The sequence below is a fragment of the Piliocolobus tephrosceles genome, chromosome 10 (assembly GCF_002776525.5).
Source record: "Piliocolobus tephrosceles isolate RC106 chromosome 10, ASM277652v3, whole genome shotgun sequence".
In the NCBI taxonomy this organism is placed as follows: domain Eukaryota; kingdom Metazoa; phylum Chordata; class Mammalia; order Primates; family Cercopithecidae; genus Piliocolobus; species Piliocolobus tephrosceles.
The window spans coordinates 78685812-78705746 of NC_045443.1; the positions used below are offsets into that span (position 1 = coordinate 78685812).

Here is a 19935-nt window from a genome sequence, read left to right on the forward strand (position 1 = left end):
TTATATTATCCAAAGCTCTCTTTCAGTAATTGTACTAGGGAAATGATGTTGAGGTCCTAAAATGTTTAAGTCCGAGGAGCACGTGAAAGACAATAAGAAACTGAATTTTAGAATGAAGGCCATTATATCAGTTTCTTACACTCCATTAATAAAAATGCATCATTCATTCATTGTTTTTCAATATTTCATTCAATAAGGAATGAGAAGAATTAAGTTTTATTTCTTGAAATTATTTTCCTCGGAAAAATTAAAAATCATTAGAAAACAGAAGACCGAATTTACATGATGACATGAAAACTGTGCTTTAAAACTCAATGTCGAGAATATGTGTTATTTTCAAAAAGAGTTTACAACATTCATTTGGCCAACATTGTTGACTAGTACTCTAACCACAACCTGCCTTGCATTTTTAAGAACACCTTACTAGAGCTTTCCTTAATTCCTCAATATGGTAAAATATCCTAACTGAAGCAAATACTGCATCACTAAATCATTTTGTTAATGGCAACTGTAACTTAACATTATATTAAAAATAATATAAACCTTACTAGTTAATAAAGTAATATTACAAGGTAAATGAATTTATATTGGCATGCAAAATATTTATATAGCCAACTAGCAATACTTTTCATAGTTTCCTGGATAATTGTATCTCATTGTAGTCATTTTATTGATAGAAAATAACACTGCTTTAAATCTAAAAGCAATACCTTCTTCTCAGTCCAAAGTGTTTTAATAGCTCACCATGTTATAAATGCAGTAGTCTACACCAATCTAAATATTATGCATATTTTATTTTACTTTTTTACTTTGAAGCCAAATTTGTGTTAGGAATAGATAAATACTCTAATTTTGGTTCAAAGAGAAGGATTTAAAATTTGAAGCCATTAATTGAGTAATTCAGGTTTTTAAAACTTTAGAAATCAACTAGTAGTACAGGAAACAATGGGAATAACACACATTCAACCAAAACCAAGGATTATTCTTGGCGCTCTATATGCAAAAGCTCTGCAGGAAGAACAGCATTTAACCCTTTTCTGATATGTGCAGTTCTATTCGTTGATGAATAAGTTTGTCTCTTGAACATAACACAGGTGAAGCATTAAGAAAGGTACAGGGCAATTCAGACAGGCAGCACAATCAGTAGTACCTGAGTGGTCTGAAAGTATGACTTGAGCCTGGCTGCTTGCCACATTGACCCTTTAGGGAATTACTTGAAAACTAGGGGGAAGGCAGTCTAGAATGTCTTTGACATGTATATAATAAAACTGAAGAAATACAAGTGCCCGAAAGCTCACATAATTAATTTAAATGTGAACATTTCTCTGAACCAATGATTCCTTTTACTGTGTGGAAATAAATACACTTCATGATTTTCATTTCAGGTCAGAGGCAGTGCAGCTTGTGTCACAACTCAAAAGAGTAATACTTTGAAAAAAAAAAAAAAGATGGTGCTGAAAATAAACATGTTCAGCAGCCATTGTGATTCAACTTACCCAGATGTGCTTTTCATGAGATGGAGAAGGATGGATGGAAAAGAAAAGCACACTAATGTTAATGGATACAGTTCAATCCAAAGAAAGCCATGGAATAAAACAAGAGCATTATTTCAGATGTGAGAAAGCTCAGGTATGAGAAAGACATGGTGCCATTTTGTATTTCATCATGACACACATACTCACTGCGTCCAAAAGCATAGTCAGGCTGAGGGTAGTTCTAATAGTTGACCAATAAGTCTATGTCTTGAGTATGAGCCACTCTGAAACATGCATGATCACATTTTCCCAGCCTCGAGTACATCCCAGGAGGAAATCAAGGAATCTTGGTAAAGGACATTCTTTACCTCAGGCCACTTCCATGTTATTTTACCAGTAGAAACAACAACTTATTAATTGGCACTTGGATTTTTATTTTTATAAGCCAACTGCTAAGGCCCAAAAAGAAAGAACAGTAGACATGTGAAGAGGCAGCAACTTGAAGTGAAGAAAGTCCTTCCTAGTTTGATGAACTGAAAACTTAGATTCTAGTTCTCATACACAATTTGGTCAAAATTATTAGCAGATTCTGGTCTTCAATTTCCTCATCATAATCCCTAGCAACAGAAATGCGTAAAGTCCATTCCAGATTCATAATTTATTATTCCAATCAATGCTGTAATAATAATTACTATTTTGGTAAATATATATGGCTAGTAATCAGAACATGAGAAAGTGTAAAAGTGTTCTATTCCTCTTCTTCCATGGCCACATTACTTCCTCCTCTATTTTACTGGCAAAATAAACATCAAGTTTGGGCCTATTGTGGCTTTTTCAGTAGTAGAAATATTTAATTATTTGAATAAGTGTTTACAAATTTTTTTTTGGGAAAAATCCATAAATTATATTGCTTCACCAATATTACCAGAAATCATCACTAAAACAACATTGATACGTATATTGCTTTTGAAGAACCCTTGCTCCCTGGATGTAGCAGAGGCATTGAGAAAATATGGAAGTTAAATAATTCAACAAAAATCCATGAGAATATTGTTTTAAAAATATATTACAAGCATAATAGCCTAATTATTAAAAAATAAAATTGTTACTACAACTCATAAAATATGTTCAATATAACAAAATAGAAAGCAGAAATTCCTATGTCAGAAATTAGGCAAGTTAGAGCATCTCCTTTTTTATTGAACAATTATTATAAAGAAAAGATTGATGTGCAATGGAACACCCTGCACGTGCCTCTTCTCAAGGCATTCATTCAGAGAAACCAGGTACTTTTTATTAAATTGGCACTTTGAAAAAAACGCGTATTTTTGGCTTTAACTCCACAGCATCTGTGGCAAGCTCCTTAAATTTTCACATGAACAAAAACATAAATGTTCAGAAACACTGGCATTACACTGTCCCAAGAAAGTTATCATGTTTTTCACATCATACACCCCACAGAAATGAAATTAAGACCAAAAGGATATAGTTTTTAGATGTTTAAAATGGTTTTCTTGTCAACATACCTGTGAACTCTATGATGGGTTCAGAAAAAATAGGCAATTTCTCAGTTTTCCAAGGAATTTGCCAAAAGCATTTGGAACTAGTTATCAACATGGACAACATAATCTTTCTGAGCCTACTAGCTATCTAGGAATCACTTTCCTATAAAACAAGTTGATTAAATTTGCACGCAGTGAAACAGTAATATTTATCAGATGGTCCTTCATCATTTTTTAAAATAAAAAACTTAATCAGTATAAATACCTTAAAATATAAAATATGAGAAAATACAAAAATAAACAGAAAACACAAATGTAAACACAAGTTAAAAAATTTAACTGCTCAAAAAGCATTGCACAAATTTCTATTATTTTGTTATGAATTTATATAAATTATCTGATTTCTCATAGTTTTTATGAACTTTCTTCTCTTCCATAGTAAATAAAGTTAAGAACAATTTCAAGCAGCTATATCACTTTAGAATGTTAAGAATTTCACCTCATGACTTTCAAACAAATGTGTTCTGCAAAAGACAAAAATCTATAGTTATAAATGACCCATATTTTGTACTAATATATTATAAACTTCATATAGGAGGTAATAAATATTTGCAGAGAAGATTTTTTCTGATTAATTTTTCTTATAGTAAATATTGATGTATTCTTTCCTACAGATATTTATTTACAGTAGCATATGGCCTCATTATTTTTCTCTCCATTTCAGAAGTGTCAAGGCTATGTTAATAGTAAGAGAGATTCTGTCAACAATAAATATTCTTCAGTTAAAGACCATTGTGAGTAATAGGCAAGTAAGTTTTAATTAACATGAAAAAAATAGGTTATGTTACCATCTAATGGTTGAGATCAGATGCAATTATTGACATTATGTTTTCCTTGGCAACATCAGCATATATCCAGTCAGGAGAAGAAGAAATTACCAGAAACATATGTCTTATATTTCAAAATGAGAGCCTTCAACTTCTCAGTTTCCTCACCTTGATCTTCCAGATCTCCTACAATTGAATGGACCTTCTCCTGTTATAAACTAGTCAATTCTGGATTGAAAATGTCAAATAAGAAACAATTCATTAAAAGAGTTTTACGTTTGGAATATAATTGACTCTTGCTTTGTAAGGTTCAAGTTGGTGATTCAGAAATATTTTTAAATCAGTTATTAACACCAAATTAAGTAGTTAATGGCTGGTAACTGAAATGGAAAAGTAGAATAAATAAATATTTTTTAATAGGTGAAAGTTGAGAATGTTTAAATGCTGGCGGGGAAAAAAAAGACAGGAGCAGAAGTTGAAAGCAAGGGGGAATTCAGCACAAAATGACTAAGAAAATGGAAAGGGATGATCTGAGTAAGAAGAGAATAGCCTAGTTTTCTATAATAAGACACATGGGGCAAGTGTTAGTATATATTTGGCATCAAGCAATTCAGGGCCCTTGGATGGTTTCTCTCTCTCTGTCTCTCTGTCTCAAGCTAGAATATAAACTCATCAGCAGAAGATACAAGTTTGAGGAGAGTGGAGGTCTCTAACAAGAGTTGCAGAGAGTAGAACAACACTAATGAAATAAAACTCTTGGGATTACTAGGCAGTGCTGAATTTCACGATAAAACTATTTCTAATTTCCCTGCTGTAATTTTCTCCAACAGCACAGATGTGCCAAAATGTACACATGGAGAAAAAAAATCTCGTCGTTGGGTGTGGTTGTTACATGTAGATGTGACCAAATGAAAGTGGAGTGAAGAAATTTAACAAATTTTGACGGTGCTGAAATTACGGACATGCTCTAAGCTAAACAAGGAGAGAGGGGAAAATAGAAAGGGGATAGTGCACTGGTAAGGATAGAGGTTAAATAAAGATGATAGAAGAAAAAGTTCATAAAGCAAGATCAAAGGTGGGAAGACTGTGATTAGCAAGAAATGGGATGCTTGAATTGGTAAGTCTGAAAGAAGCATGATTTGTGGTGATGACAAGATTCAGAATAGTACCATGAAGAGTGTCTGACTTGGGGTAGTGAACAACATTGGAAGCAATAAAGTCATAAAACCAAAAGGTTAGTTTGTGAATGGGTGATCTATGTGGATATCAGAGCATACCAAGGTGATGTCAAGAACTGCTTAAAATTCCTGCTTAAAGACAGATGATGGGGCTTACAGACAAATATTTAAGCACGTTTCTAGTGATTCTTCTAAGTGAAAGAAATGGTTCAGAAGTTTAAGTGTGGTTCACCATCACATTAAAAATAACTTTTCTCTAAGTTAATATTGACTTCAAATAACTAAAGTATTTGAGACTACTTAAAGGAGTTTAAGAAATTTTTATCGCTCTAAGAATTTTGTTATTCATCTGCCTAGCAAACCCAATACAGTTAAGCCTCAAATTAAAATTTCAATTATGGAGAATCTGAACTAAAGATATTTAATTTTATGCTTGTGTATGTGTGTACAAAAATATACTTAATACACACACACACTTCATATATGTATATGAAGTCTTTTTGTATTGAACTTTTTATCTGTAAAATCCCAGCAAGAGAGAGGCTATACATAATTACTGCCCTTCTTAGAAGTGTGGAGACAAGAGACATTTGGTTCATGAATGGCTCATTTGAAATAACTATGGGAAGAAACTAAATCTCCAAAGATCTTATAAAAAATACTATACAAAGCTTATATGGGATTTTATATTAGCAGGAACAAATGTGGAAAATTCTAGATTAAGATGTCAGCATTATATTTAAATGTACTTTAATTTGATTTTTTTCATTTAAAAATCCATAATTATTCTTGCTATTAGATTCTCTCTTGTAAGTTTTACTTGAATGAATAATTCAGATTGATTCAAGCACATATTTAAATTCTTTACATGGCTTATTTATTAGGGAACATTAGTATGATTATATCTTATATCAAACACTGGAATATTATGTGTGGCTAATTATATCAGAAAAAGTCAATTTTATAAAACATCTACATCTTCTGTTTAGAAATCCTTCCCACCCCCACTCTTTAAAAGCATGTTTGGTTTGAATACATTTGTTGCTCATTTTGAAGGATAGGGTAGGGGCAGATAAGAAACTAATTATTCTCTAGAGGAAAAAAATATGCTACCCTTTCCAGAGTACAAAGAAACTGGGGAATTCTTCATTCACTCCCTATTTGGACCATTAAAAGTTATATAGGATATTCTAGGTACAGCTGAGATTGAACTACATATTCTTTAAATCAAAGCCCTATTCTTAGATACTAAATAATTCCAAGGAAAACTCAGCTCTGGAGATCTACATTTTTGTATAACACAGTGCCTGGAAAGCTATATTTCTTGATGCATAAAAGAAAATAGCAGTTTTTACATTAAAGGCTTTGTGAAAAATTAGAGATAATGGATGTAAAATGCATAGAACAGTGCATTGCCTAGCACATTACAATTAATCAATGTGATTATTATGTAGATATTACATATAAAATAGATAACATCATTAGCATGCAAAGGATGAGGAAAACATGAAGCAGAATATATGCACACAAGGAGATAAGAGTAATCAGAAACAAACAAAAAAATAGATATTAGGCATATCAAGACCATGAAGTGCAAGATGGGAAGATGGAAAACAGAGAGACAGAAAGCTGGTGAGATACACAGGAAGCAGGTAATGTAGGGATTTATGGACTACATAAAGCCATTTGAAATTAATTCTAGGGCTGTGAGGGAGTGATTGAGGGGTTTTAGGCAGCTAAAAAATAAGATTTAGATAGGTCTCTTTAGCTGAAGCGTGAATAATGGATTACAGGAAGGCAAGACTAGAAGTAGAAAGACTATTGTAGTATGATGGCTTGAGCTGGAGAGAAGAAAATCAACAGATTTGAGAGGTTTATAAAAATGCAATTAACTAGATTTGGTAATAGTACATGGACGTGTGCAGAGGAAGAATTAGGACAAGGAAGAACAGGAGCAAAGAGGAAGCCCAGGTTTCAGGTTTGGTCATCTGGGTAGAAATCACTGCCCTAACTCCTATTATATTTTTTCAGGTTTTCTTCTTTATCCTAGAGTTCTTTCCTTGTCCAGCTTTTGTATATGCATTCAATTATTTGGGAAATGCATTTTAAATACTTATAATATGCCAGCGTCTATATGTTAAAAATTCAAAGATTCTCCTCTGTTCAGTTCTCTTCTGAATTTTATAGGGGATCACAGAATCTCAGGGCAGGGACAATTTAAAAAGCACGTAGTACAAATTCTCAGCCAAAAGGTGAATCCGCCATAATCCTATTATGTACATATGCCTGTCAGGTCTATATTAGACATAATTACAGTGAACAACTCCCTTTCTAGGTGGTCAATTTTTTCTTCCTACCCTTGTGATTGTTAATAATTCTCTTACAGTCAGCTCAATTTATCTGTAGTAACCCCTGACTTCTGGCCCAAGGTCTTATCACAAGGCCATAAAGAACACGTTTGGTTGTTCATTCTCTTGGCAGCGTCTGTATCTTTGTTCTGTATACACCACATATTCCTATTTCTACCAGTCTTTGAAGACATGGCTTTGTGTCATCTCACTAGTATGGTCATGTTCCTCTGAACATATGCTGGTTTTAATACATCTACTTTAAGCATATTTTCCAGAAATGAACACAATACCCAGCTACAATCTGGCAGATGCATAGAATTTTGACCCTGTTACTGCTTTTATGGATATTGAAAAACATTAAATTATTTGTCAGGCATTGCTCATTTGCCTACTTTGTAGAAACTTTTTTTGTATGAGCTACAGGTAAATTATATATGTTCCCCTATAGAAGAAATCAGTAAGTATAGTCCTGAAGTTGGATGCAGTAGTATAAAAATTCCCCTATAAAATTTCATCTTGTCAGATTTGGATGCCTCTGTAAATATCATCCTTAAGCATATTCTTTATCTAAAAACTGAGCTATGCCTTATAGCTTTGTATTTTGCCAAATCTGATGATCTTACTGAAATCATGTGTGAAAGTGCTGGGTTATGCCACCTTCTTTTTCACTTAGTCCTCATCAATTCATTTGTGAAGCCCCTTTGGTTATTTGTCTTTAGCTGGGAGAATGTCTTGTAAATAAGAACATTAGGGTGCCTTTGGGTTTCTGACACTTCTCTCATTCTCTACAAAGACTTTAAAAAGTGATCACGAACCCTGAAATACTTAAATGCAATAATTAGTTTTCATGTCCATCTCTCTACAAGCTCTTTGAAGAACAGAACTATGTAATTCAAATATCAGTAATTTAAAACATTTCTTGGGACATACTGAGGAAAAGAATGAAAAATTATCATTTTCATGTTCTGTTAATATGAATCCAGGATTTACATCAATTAAAATAAATGATATGAATTTATTTAGAAAATGACATTATCTTCTAGTATATGTAACTATCTTGATTTTAATTTTCATTTACTAATTTTTATTTTACTCTTTCCAGATCAAAAATGTTTCTCCTGGCAGAAATGATGGAGACAGCAGAGGGCTTCTGCTCTACTCCTTGTGATATATTAACATTGCACTGCTGGCTCAAAACAGCAACTCTATTCCTTTTGTGCTGTTTTCCTTCCTCTAAATAGATCAATGTGTCTAAATATATCTAAAAGAGAGCACTTTGGTTTCCCTTAGCTTTCTTTTTACTAACAAATTTCAGTGCATTTTGACCCTTATCCTTTGGATATTATTATTACTTACGTTCAGGAAATTCTTATAATTGTCCTTGGTTGGAGCTAGGCAGGGCTATGCATGATCACATGGCAAAGCCAACAGCAGCTCTATTTTAGTGAAAACAGAGGAGACAGGCTTCTGGAGTTCCAAGTAGGAAACTGGGACACATTTTCCCAGAGAAATTTTGAAAGCATTGGGTTTAGGTTCTAAAATGTTGTATATTATTATATTCGTTGAATTAGTTGCCCAGGAATTTTCCGGCAGTAATTGTGTCTGTACTAAATAAACCCCCGACTAAAATAAACAAACTGATCCAAGCACAAATACCTGTTCCAAACTAGGCCTTAAAAGGATTTCATCTAAGGACTTTATTTTTGGAATGGGATGAAGGAGAATATATGTGTTTGTGACAAGGCTGGAAAAATCTCTCATGATATCTTATTGTCAAAGTTTGGGGAATATCTTGACTCTATTGCTTCTGGAATCTGTTGTTTCTGTAATCTGTGAGATAATCTAATATCAGGCAGCTGAACCCTTCTTTTTGCTTTATCTACCCAGAGACAGTTCCTATTGCATGCCTACAAAACAAATTTTTGTGGGGGAAGCACAGACTTTTACCTTCTGTGTATATAGAATACTTAGATGGGAATATGTGCTCAGAGCTTCTAACACATCTTACAAATTAAGTTCTGGAATACAGTTCATTTATAAGTTTAATTTGGCATATACGCACTTAACAAAAATGTATTAAATGAAAGAATGTTGTGAGTTTCTGTGATACCTTTACATATAAATATTTTCCATGACATGTATTTTGCTTACAGATATGTATACTCTGAACCTGCCAAACGCCAAAGATTAAAAGTGCAGTCTCAAAACACATTAAAGTTTACACACTGAGGAGACCCTCAGGATTGTGATGGGAATAAATTAAGTAAATCTATAGAGCTTCACTTTTATGTCTTTGATATTCTAACATAAAGATTTATTGGTAGTGATTAAGTGTGACTGCTTTGCTCCAACGATAAACTGCTTCTCGGGAAAGGATGCTGCTGATAGCTGAATCGGGGTGTTAATTTCATTTTAATGATATTGAAAAATTAATTCGCATATTAAATCTATTTTCCTTTAGCAGTGTTATCCATTCAGAATACATATAAAAGTCTAACATATAATAATATACTATCTATATCGTAACTAAAAATTGAAAATGATAAATTAGTCAGTATATTAACATTTGTATGATATCTTTCAACTTAAGTTACAAAAATAGAGAAAATTTCAGCATGGATATATCCTGTATCAAAAAAATTATATAACGTTAAGAGGCAAGAGAAAACATTAGCAGATAAAGAATTAAGCTAAATATTTCATCATGTATATTGCTGGAGATAAATAACTATTCAGTGGATATTCTGTCAATTTTAATATGTTCACTGCCTGTTCAGAACTGTCTTGAGAATTAAAGAGGTGAATTACTATTGAAACAGACATCCTCATCTTTAATCCCAGAAGTCTGTGTAAGACTAAGCTTCTTGGAATCAAAGTTGAGTGTAGAAATGTGAATCCTCTAGAGTAACAGATGTCAAATAGTTCAGCCTAACAAGTCTTCAGTTTGAAAGTATAAAGTAGAAAAATGAAACAAAACATTTGAATAGACACATACTTATGGCATTTCTGAACACCAAAGATAAAGCAAAAGTAAATTTAAAAAACTGTCAGAGAGAGAGGAAAAAGAAATCCTACATGCTGTATACAAAAGAATGGCAATCAATTCATCATTAGCCATAACTAGAAGCAAGAAGAGCCGTAACTTCAAAGTTCTGAGGACAAATTATTTTTAACCAATAGTTCTATATTTTGGGAAATTATCAACTGATGTTAGGTGTAAAATATATTTTCAGGTCTCTAATGACTCAAGGAATTTGCCACTTGCCCTATCATCACATTTCTAGAGACGCTGACGTGTGAAACTGGAAACTAAATATATTCCAGGGGAGAAAAGTAAGAAATGTAATGAGATATATAATAAAAATATAATTAACACTGATGATTCAAAACTTGCTTAAGCAAGAATGTTGATGACATTAAATTTTATTAATACCCTTGTAAGCTCTTAGTTCTTGATTCTAAAGTAACAGATTTATGAAATTATAATACCATAAATGTTATTTTTAATATTATGTGGTGCTTATACCTGTGCAACTTGAAAGTCTGTGATTAACCAGGTCTTTCTGTGTTAGGTGGATTTAACTATTTGGGGTTTCCAGTTATGCTTTTTTTCCCCCCACTATTTACCTAAGCCAGCTTTATTGGAAATACGGCTGACAGTTTGATTTCTAATTGACAGTTTTGTCAGTCAACAAATAAATTCGGAACTTAGGCAAAGAAGAGAGTTTCTATTTATTGTGCCCTAAAATACCCAAATATAGTCTCTAAGTACAATTTGTTGAGTTGGACCTCATTCAGAAACGCAGGTTTTTTTGGGGGCTGGCACATGTAGGTTTTAAGTCTTAAGGGACCACCTATCATTCCATACAGTGTGATTGTAGCTCACTGTAACCTCGAATTCATGGGCTCAAGCAATCCTCCTGTCTCAGCCTTAGGACATGCACATGCCATCATGCCTGTCTCATGTATTTTTATTTTTTGTAGAAATGGGGTCTCACCCTGTTGCCCAGGCTGAGTCTCAAACACCTAGGCTTGAACAATTCACCCACCTCAGCCTCCCAAAGTGCTGGGATTACAGGTATGAGTCACCATTACTGGCCTATGTGGTTGGCTTTAATCGGCTTTCCTGAACAAGAAGCTTTTAGGTTAAAACATAGGCTGGAGAGCTAAGAATGGGAAATACATTCTTAAATATGAGGGTGAAAGGTATAAAAGAAAAGGAGTGAAATTTTCAGGTCTGGTTGTTCTAAATGTAACAGTAAAAGAGAAGATGTTTTTGTTAAATAAAAAAGGAACCTGGAGTTCAAAGAAATCCAACAGAGAGTGATGGATAAGATCTCAGAGAGTCACGGCATCCCCACAGGAAGTCCACATTGAATAAACTATGAAGAATTATAATGTTAATACTGAGACTATATATTGAGAATAAGTGACTCACCCTTAAATGTCAGGAGCCTACAGAGAAACTGCTCAGTTTTTAAAGGGGAAAAACCAAGAAAATGTGAAGCATTCAAAGAATTACTAGCTGAGTTTTAGTTTGACACAATTATTATAGGTTAACTATACTCTACATAAACCTGCTGGAGAAATTTATAGAATTGATGATTTAAAGAAAAGTACAGCAAAGATGAGGCAAAGTAAAGGCAAACTAGGCAGACCAACAATAGATTGACTTTAGGCCGAAGTTACGTGTTACTCTGATGAAACAACAGCAATTGTTTAATAATACCCAGGAAGGTAAAGATGGACAAGACAAGATTTTCATGACTAGTGGGTGGTTTAGTAGATTCAATGTTGTTGATTTCCTATTTCTCATAATAAGACAATAGAGAGAAATATAAGCAAAACTAATGCCTGGACCAGAAAGCAAAGAAAAAGGAGAATTAAAGTAGGAACACAAATCTTGTAAGTTGTTGTAACCTATGTGTGTTAAATTTACTGGATGGTAAGTGTTCCTCAAATTAAACCTTTGTTTAGGACTGCCAAGTTACAAATTTCTGAACTTTGCAAGAATTTGGAATGTCTTAAATGCTGCTCTCTGAAAGTAACTCCCCCATATGGCTTTTTAAAAAATGTACCATAATTAACTCCACTAGAGATTTCTCCCAATTAAATTTAAAGTTACAGACTGTCAATTCTAAATAGCTGCTATCCTAGCAAATTTGAAAATAAGATATTGTCTAGTTCTGGCTATCCTCACAAAGACTACTGAATCTCTGCTATGGATTATGGGATAGTGAGCATAGCTGTTTTAAGTACTAAGTCCTGGAAACACCATTTTGCTGGGCCAGTGGATAGAATTTAGAAACAACTGATAGGATAACACAGGTTGCAACTGTATACGTACAATCTATAATGTTCAACATTATGAGAAATGTTGCTTCATTTATTGTTTTTATTTATTTTTTTTAAAAATGTACTTAAAATTATTTTTCATCTTGATAGAAGACTAGCAGACATGAAATCTGAACACAGAAAAGAGCATAACTCATCAAAGTGCACTGAAAGAGGATATGGTTCTTTAAAAAGAAAGAAAATTGGAATTGTTTAAATGAAATTTTAAACACTTGGAAAAATTCAAGAATAGGCCGTCAACATTTAATAATATTAATAATTAATGACATAAAATTCAATAGAAATAAAGTTTGAAACAATGTGATTTAAAAGTAAATTGTCTATCTCTAATAAAACTCATTATATGAAGACAATTTACTCTCTGGTAATCCAGAAATCAAGCCACAGTGCCATGAAAGTTCCGAATAGGTGCTAACAATTATTCATATAAGTCCTTTGAACACTGGTTTCATATCTATGCTCATAGGGTTATTGCTATGGGATAATCAATAATAAGGGAAATACTTTTGTGCTTTCATTAATTATCTCTGACTTGCCTTGTTAAATCCAGTTAAACCTAAATACCATTAATCCATGGGGACTAACTGTACTAAGAAATGTTAGCCATTTTTGCCTTATAGAATGTTCTTAATATTCTTCTTAATATTAAAACAAGTATGCTACATAATACATTTTACAGTTACATTTTGCCAATACATGTTGTAAAATAAAACCCAAAGTCAAGCAGGGTAAGATATTTAAGGGAAGAACTAGTATTTGTTTCTGACTGTGAGCGTACTTAGTAGTTGAAAAATGAGTCTATAAAATTATTATCAAATCAACCCAACAGTGTATAAGGTTAATAATAGCTAAACTTTAAATATGTTATTTTAAATTGAAATGTTTATCTTTAGTAGCTATTTAAAAAAAATTCCAGTTGGTTCCATCAACAACTAATAAAGTATGCAGTGCACTGCCTCAGTATCAGACTTATATGCAATTGTGAAAGCTGTTCTTCAGTATTTCAATTGTGAAATACTGTTCTTTGTTAAATACTGTTCTTTGTTAAGTATTTCTCTGGGAGAAATGAGAATTAACTTTTAAGGGAAATAAACTGTTTCCATTAGTCAGGCTGGGTTTTGATCATTTATATATTTTTAGACTTGAAATCAACTGCCAACATTTAAAAAAATTAACAGAGGAAAGTATTTTTTAGAAGAATGTTTTTCTCAATAAATAGTTATGAAATAGAGCATATCACTAACTGGTAGGACTAAACAAAATTAAGACATTTGAAACAGATTATGATAATATTTAAATATATTTTTGAGTGATCAGTAACTAAAGAATAAATATACATTATTGATTATGGCTGAGCATTTGATTGTATTGTAGAAATAATGATGTTCTCAAGGTCATTTTTTTCTGGACAATGATCCTACTGAATTGGGATATATGAACGTAATTTTTAGTAAGTAGCAAACTAATAAACAATTAAGTTAGTGAGTTGTTCGGCAACTTGTAAGTATATACTTCCCCATTATTAGTAAACATTTACAAAGCAAGTGAGAAAGCAAAATATGAAGTCAATTGATTAGCCTGTATAGTATAGTCCTAAGAGCCTATCTGTTACAAAATGATGATGAAAGCAGTGAATATTCTTTCATAGGAAAGAAGGAAAATGTGAAAACTAAAAACACAATGTAAGAAATATTTGAGAAGAAGGAAAAGAAATAATCAACCAATAGATTCTGGAATAAAGAGAAATTGATTTACATTTAAAGAACATGTCCTAAAGGTGCCATTTTGTCAATGAAAATGTTACTATGTATTTTTAAAATGTTATTTCAGGACCTACTTGCTTTCCAACAGCTGCTGCAACTCAAAATTTGCCAATGTTGCAAGTCATTTAAATGTTCCATATTATATATGAATGAAAAGATACACTATCAATTTCCTGACAGATGCAAAACAATCTGCTCTGAGTCTAAAATAAGTTTATATTCAATCAGTCAGAGAAATGTTTCTCCTCTACTCCATTTCAAAGAGTAGATACTTATAATTGCCACAAGAGAAAACAAAGGTAGATGGTATAATCTCATTTTATCATACCAATCAGGTATTAATTTTTACCATCAATAGGGTTTTGCATTACTTTTAAGGATTTTGAAACACATCCATGGATGGTTACGTTGAAGAAACTGCTTATTTCCACCACAGGCCAAATACTGTTATGCTCTTTTAAATAGTAGCTCACAACCAGGAAATACAAGCCCTGAGAGTTTTAGGTTATATCTGGAAAATATTGGCTTCAATATAGTTCTTTTGTTTCCAACCACTGTCTTTTTAATTCCCTATAAATAATAATAAAGAATTAGTAAAAGTTAGAAAAAGAGGGGAAAAAATCCCCAAACCTACTTTTTCTTCAGTCTTCGATCCTTCTCAGCTTGAGTTCCGAGTTTGCCTAACCCCAGGGACTCCTGAGCTGCAGCTTCAGTCTCCATAAAGCCTCCTGTGAAGAGAAGTAACTAAGTATTCAGATTATGTTGCATAGGTTGTGTCAATTCTGAAGTCAGGTTGTTAAACGTTTGGTTGAGCAACTGTTTAGTATCACATTTTAAAATGCTCCTTATATTACTAACCCAACATGCATAAAATCACATGGGTACATACATAAACATACACTGAGAAAATGAAAAGGAAACAGTACCTATGGGGATACAATTTGTTGCACCCCGTGGCAACATAATGAATGTGGCCTGTACACTGACAGACACTTGAATATACTGTCCCCAAGTCTTAAAGTCTGTTTTTATACTTTTCCTATGGAAAATAAGTGCAAATATCTATGCAGTATGTGATATTTGTTTATTTTTTCAACATGTGAAGTATTTGCAATATTTCACATATAATGGGATAAATGATAGTCAGTTGGGTAGGAACTCAAGTATATGTTTTCCATTACAAGTTGAAAGCATGGAGAGGCTGTTGCTGACTTTTAAGAGCTCTTCATAGACTGCTCCAGGAAATTTTTTCTGCTCTACTGGCTGACTCCAATATTCTCTTACTTCCATAACTTGATGTGTTCTGGGAAGGTTCTTGTGTTGTTTTTTAAACTTCATAATATTTTTTGAAAAAATTCTAAATTTCTTCAAAAGAGCTTGATAAAAATAGCTATTACCCAGTAGGTCATAAATTCTCATTTAGTGTCAATATATAATACGTATACCTCATATAACTTTGTAATAAAAAGAGGAAAAGTATGATGTATTTTAAACACATATCACAGGATTTCTAAACTTACAAAATTAATTCATAAATTATCTATCATAATTGAAAAATAAGGACTTACTCCCTATGTTCTGAAGTCAAGCTAAATGAAAATGCTTACTATTTTTAAATGGGTTAAGGTATATAATTTTTTTTATAAAAGAAATTTACACTTTGGGAGGCCGAGACGGGCGGATCACGAGGTCAGGAGATCGAGACCATCCTGGCTAACACGGTGAAACCCCGTCTCTACTAAAAAATACAAAAAACTAGCCGGACGAGGTGGAGGCGCCTGTAGTCCCAGCTACTCGAGAGGCTGAGGCAGGAAAATGACGTAAACCCGGGAGGGAGCTTGCAGTGAGCTGAGATCCAGCCACAGCACTCCAGCCTGGGTGACAGAGCGAGACTCCGTCTCAAAAAAAAAAAAGAAATTTAAACTCCAGTTAAGGTCAAGATTAGGTAGATAGATTTAAGCTAATACAAACTCTTACAAAGGCTATGCAAGAAATTTCATCACCATATCAGTAAATAAGACTATCAAAGACAACTTTTGCTCTTCTCTCATTGTAGTGAGCACTTCCTTACTTAACATTTGCAGGACTTGACCAAGATATGGTTTCTCTTTAGCAGAGTAAAATATCTTACCAAGGTGCCAGAAGCAAATTTTGATGTTACTGCTTTTAATAACTTATTTTACCAAATAATTTATAGTACGGGATAATATTAACTTTGGGACATTGATATAAATAAATTAATCTCATTCCTGATAACCTTCTTACTGAATTGTATAATTTTTTAAAAGTCTCCTTTAATTAAGAACACGTTTATTGCTGTCTAGATCTAATTCAGAGATGTGGAGTTTGAGGGCCAACATTTGTTTTACTTATTATGCACATGTTTAATGAATACAGGTATTTAAATCTTTTTTTATTATGAAAGATTTCTCTTCTTGGTATGGATTAGGAAAGTTTTCCACTGGTGACTAAAGTAGTCTTGGGAAACACTTTCTTTTTTCTTTTTTTTTTTTTTTTTTTTTTTTTTTTTGAGACGGAGTCTGGCTCTGTCGCCCGGGCTGGAGTGCAGTGGCCGGATCTCAGCTCACTGCAAGCTCCGCCTCCCGGGTTCACGTCATTCTCCTGCCTCAGCCTCCCGAGTAGCTGGGACTATAGGCGCCGCCACCTCACCCGGCTAGTTTTTTGTATTTTTTAGTAGAGACGGGGTTTCACCGTGTTAGCCAGGATGGTCTCCATCTCCTGACCTCGTGATCCGCCCGCCTTGGCCTCCCAAAGTGCTGGGATTACAGGCTTGAGCCACCGCGCCCGGCCTGGGAAACACTTTCAAATGGGAAAGTTTCCATTATGTACAGTGAGTGAATAGTTTCATTTTATTTGTCTCATCTGTATATTTCCCTTACTGTATATCAACAAATTATTATTCATAGTCTTCAAATAATAATAAAAATGTTCTCTTGAAATGTAAATGAAAATGAATGAGTCATTTAAAAGTTATAACATTCTTGAATGGTCCATATGGGGACATAGAGATTGATGAGGCAGACATATTCAATAAACAGTGAAACATTTTCAGCCACCAGGTGGTTGGATGAATCAGGCTTTTATTCCTCTGAGCAATACAAGAACATTTAAATTATGATTTAAATTTATTCATATACCCAAAATTTTAATAGAAAAAAATCACATTTTTAAATAATAAAACTTGAAATAAAAGCAAAGAAAAATGTAGGAATATTTTGTGAGTTAAATCTAGATATTTTATTTTCTCATAAATAAAAATAAAAAGCATGAAGAACTTAGAAATACTGGGAGTATTTCAAAATCTAGTGTCTTGTTTTCAAAGCATTTGATAGATTACTGGAACTACATTCTGCTCAAAAATGCCAAGTACAAATGAGACGTAAGGCCATTGTAAGTAAAGTTATTTTTAAGTATCACATTCAGGACAGTGTACTTAAACAGGAGAAAAGTCCCAGCAAGTGCATATTTTCAGCCCAATTAAAACACTTCTGAAGGAGGACATTTTTTCATAGAATTGACCTAGCTGCCTCACTCATCTCATGTTTATCTTTCCACATACTTGATCAACTAACCGGTAAGGGTGACCTTAGCATAACCAGTTTGCTAAATCTTTTACTCTATGGATGATTATCTGAATCCAGTGAGAGTCTGTCTCACTCTTATCCAGGCATCAGTGGGCTCATATGGCCATGTGAACTTCAGAAATATCTATTTATCTCTACCAATATTTTATTCGCTCACTACATGTGACTATTAAGCTCTTGAAATATGCCTAATCCAAGTGATGTACTATAAGTGTAAAATACACACCAGGTTTTGAAAACGTAGTAGAAAAAATACACGTAATTAACAAATTTTAAGTGATCATGTGTTGAAATGAGAATATTGTTTCTATATCAGGTTAAATAAAATGTAGGATTAAAATTAATCCCACCTATCCGTTTTGACTTTTCTTAATGTAGTTACCAGAAAATTTAAAATTACATATGTGGTTCACATTTGTGGCCTATATTATATTAATGTTGGCCAGCACTATATACCAGAGTTTCTACCTGGATACAGTACATCCATAGAAGGAATGTAAATGTTTGTATATGTTGAAGGAGGGTGCATTTGTGGGGGTACTATGATTGGCACATACTGGACAGGAGACAAGGATTCTAAACCTCCTTCATTAAGAAGAGGATCTGTAGCTTCTTTTTTCTTTTTTTTTTCTTTTTGCAGGGTCTCAGTCTGTCCCAGGCTGGGGTGCAGAGGCACCATCAGAGCTCACTGCAGCCTCAAACTCCTGGACTCAACCCATCCTCCTCCCGAGCCCCTGGGACTATAGATGTGTGCTACCATGCCTGGCTAGTTTTTCCACTTTTTGTAGAGATGAGGTCTTGCTATGTTGCCTAGGCAGGTCTTGAACTGCTGGCCTCAAGGGATCCTTTGACTTCGGCCTCCCAAAGCATTGGGATTACAGATATGAGCCACCATGCCTGGCCTAGCTTGTCATTCTCAAAATGACGAGTGCCTCAGAGGAGAAATAGAGAGAAACTGGTGTGTGGAAGCTAGCGGTTACTCATTCTTCAGGAGGTCTATTAGGAAACTATGTGGAAAGAACACAATGAACTCCACCCCTTTCATGGGCTGAAGTGCTTGGGCTTGAAGGTTTGAGTTCCATGATTCAGTGGACTACTTACATAATAAATTGTTTATCACCTTGTCAGGGTCTGCCTACTGCTTGCGTGTGAGCAAGGCAGCATCCTTGCCCTCAAAGAAGTTTTCTTGGCTATGACTCAGGCACCTTTACTTCTGTGAGGCCTTTGAGGACTTGGATTTGTTGAGGGCAAGACAACTCTTAGTGTGTGACAGGCACAGTCAAGGATTTTTTTTTTTTTTTTTTTTTTTTTTGCTAGCCCCTCTTCCTATGTAAACAGTTTTGAACCACTAAAAAATCAGTGGGACAACAATCTACTGATTCAATCTCATACAATATCATTCGTGCCAGTGGGAGCGAGGGATCCAATTGCCAGACCACCCTCTTGAAAACAGGGTCAGACCACTGGTTCAGGATGACTCCATAGATGCGAGTCACTAGGCTCCCTAAGGCATCTGGTCGAGTGCATGCCTGGGGTAGAGTGTCAATGAAAACCCTGAAGGCGAGAAACAGGGACCCAGGCCCCTGCTGTTTGGCTGGATCGGGCAGCATGTCCAGATGGCACTACATCCCTGCTGGTCTCAGTGTCTGAATAGTAACTAAGAACATTTCAATGCTTCCAGTGATTAGACCCCAGGTCCAGTTCTTGGCTGGGGGTGCCTTGCCCAGATGGCACTTCCAGCCCTGAACTATCCCAGACATTACAGGGGTTCTTAAAATTTTTCAAGGAAGATGCTACAAAATGTAGGGCTTGCGAAGGCTCAGGGCTGCAGAGCTCAGGAAGGAGACTCACATGCCCAGATCTATAGATGGAACTAGTT

The 19935-nt window shown here is 34.1% G+C and overlaps 1 protein-coding gene across 1 annotated transcript in view; it reads right to left on the reverse strand.

The window, feature by feature from the left end:
• The window catches only part of PPFIA2 (PTPRF interacting protein alpha 2), a 486204-nt gene that overhangs the window by 25748 nt on the left and 440521 nt on the right, over window positions 1-19935 (reverse strand). The window contains exon 22 of the mRNA XM_026454621.1: window positions 15086-15179. Coding sequence (XP_026310406.1) covers window positions 15086-15179 — 94 coding nt within the window. The remainder of the gene's footprint in view (window positions 1-15085; window positions 15180-19935) is intronic.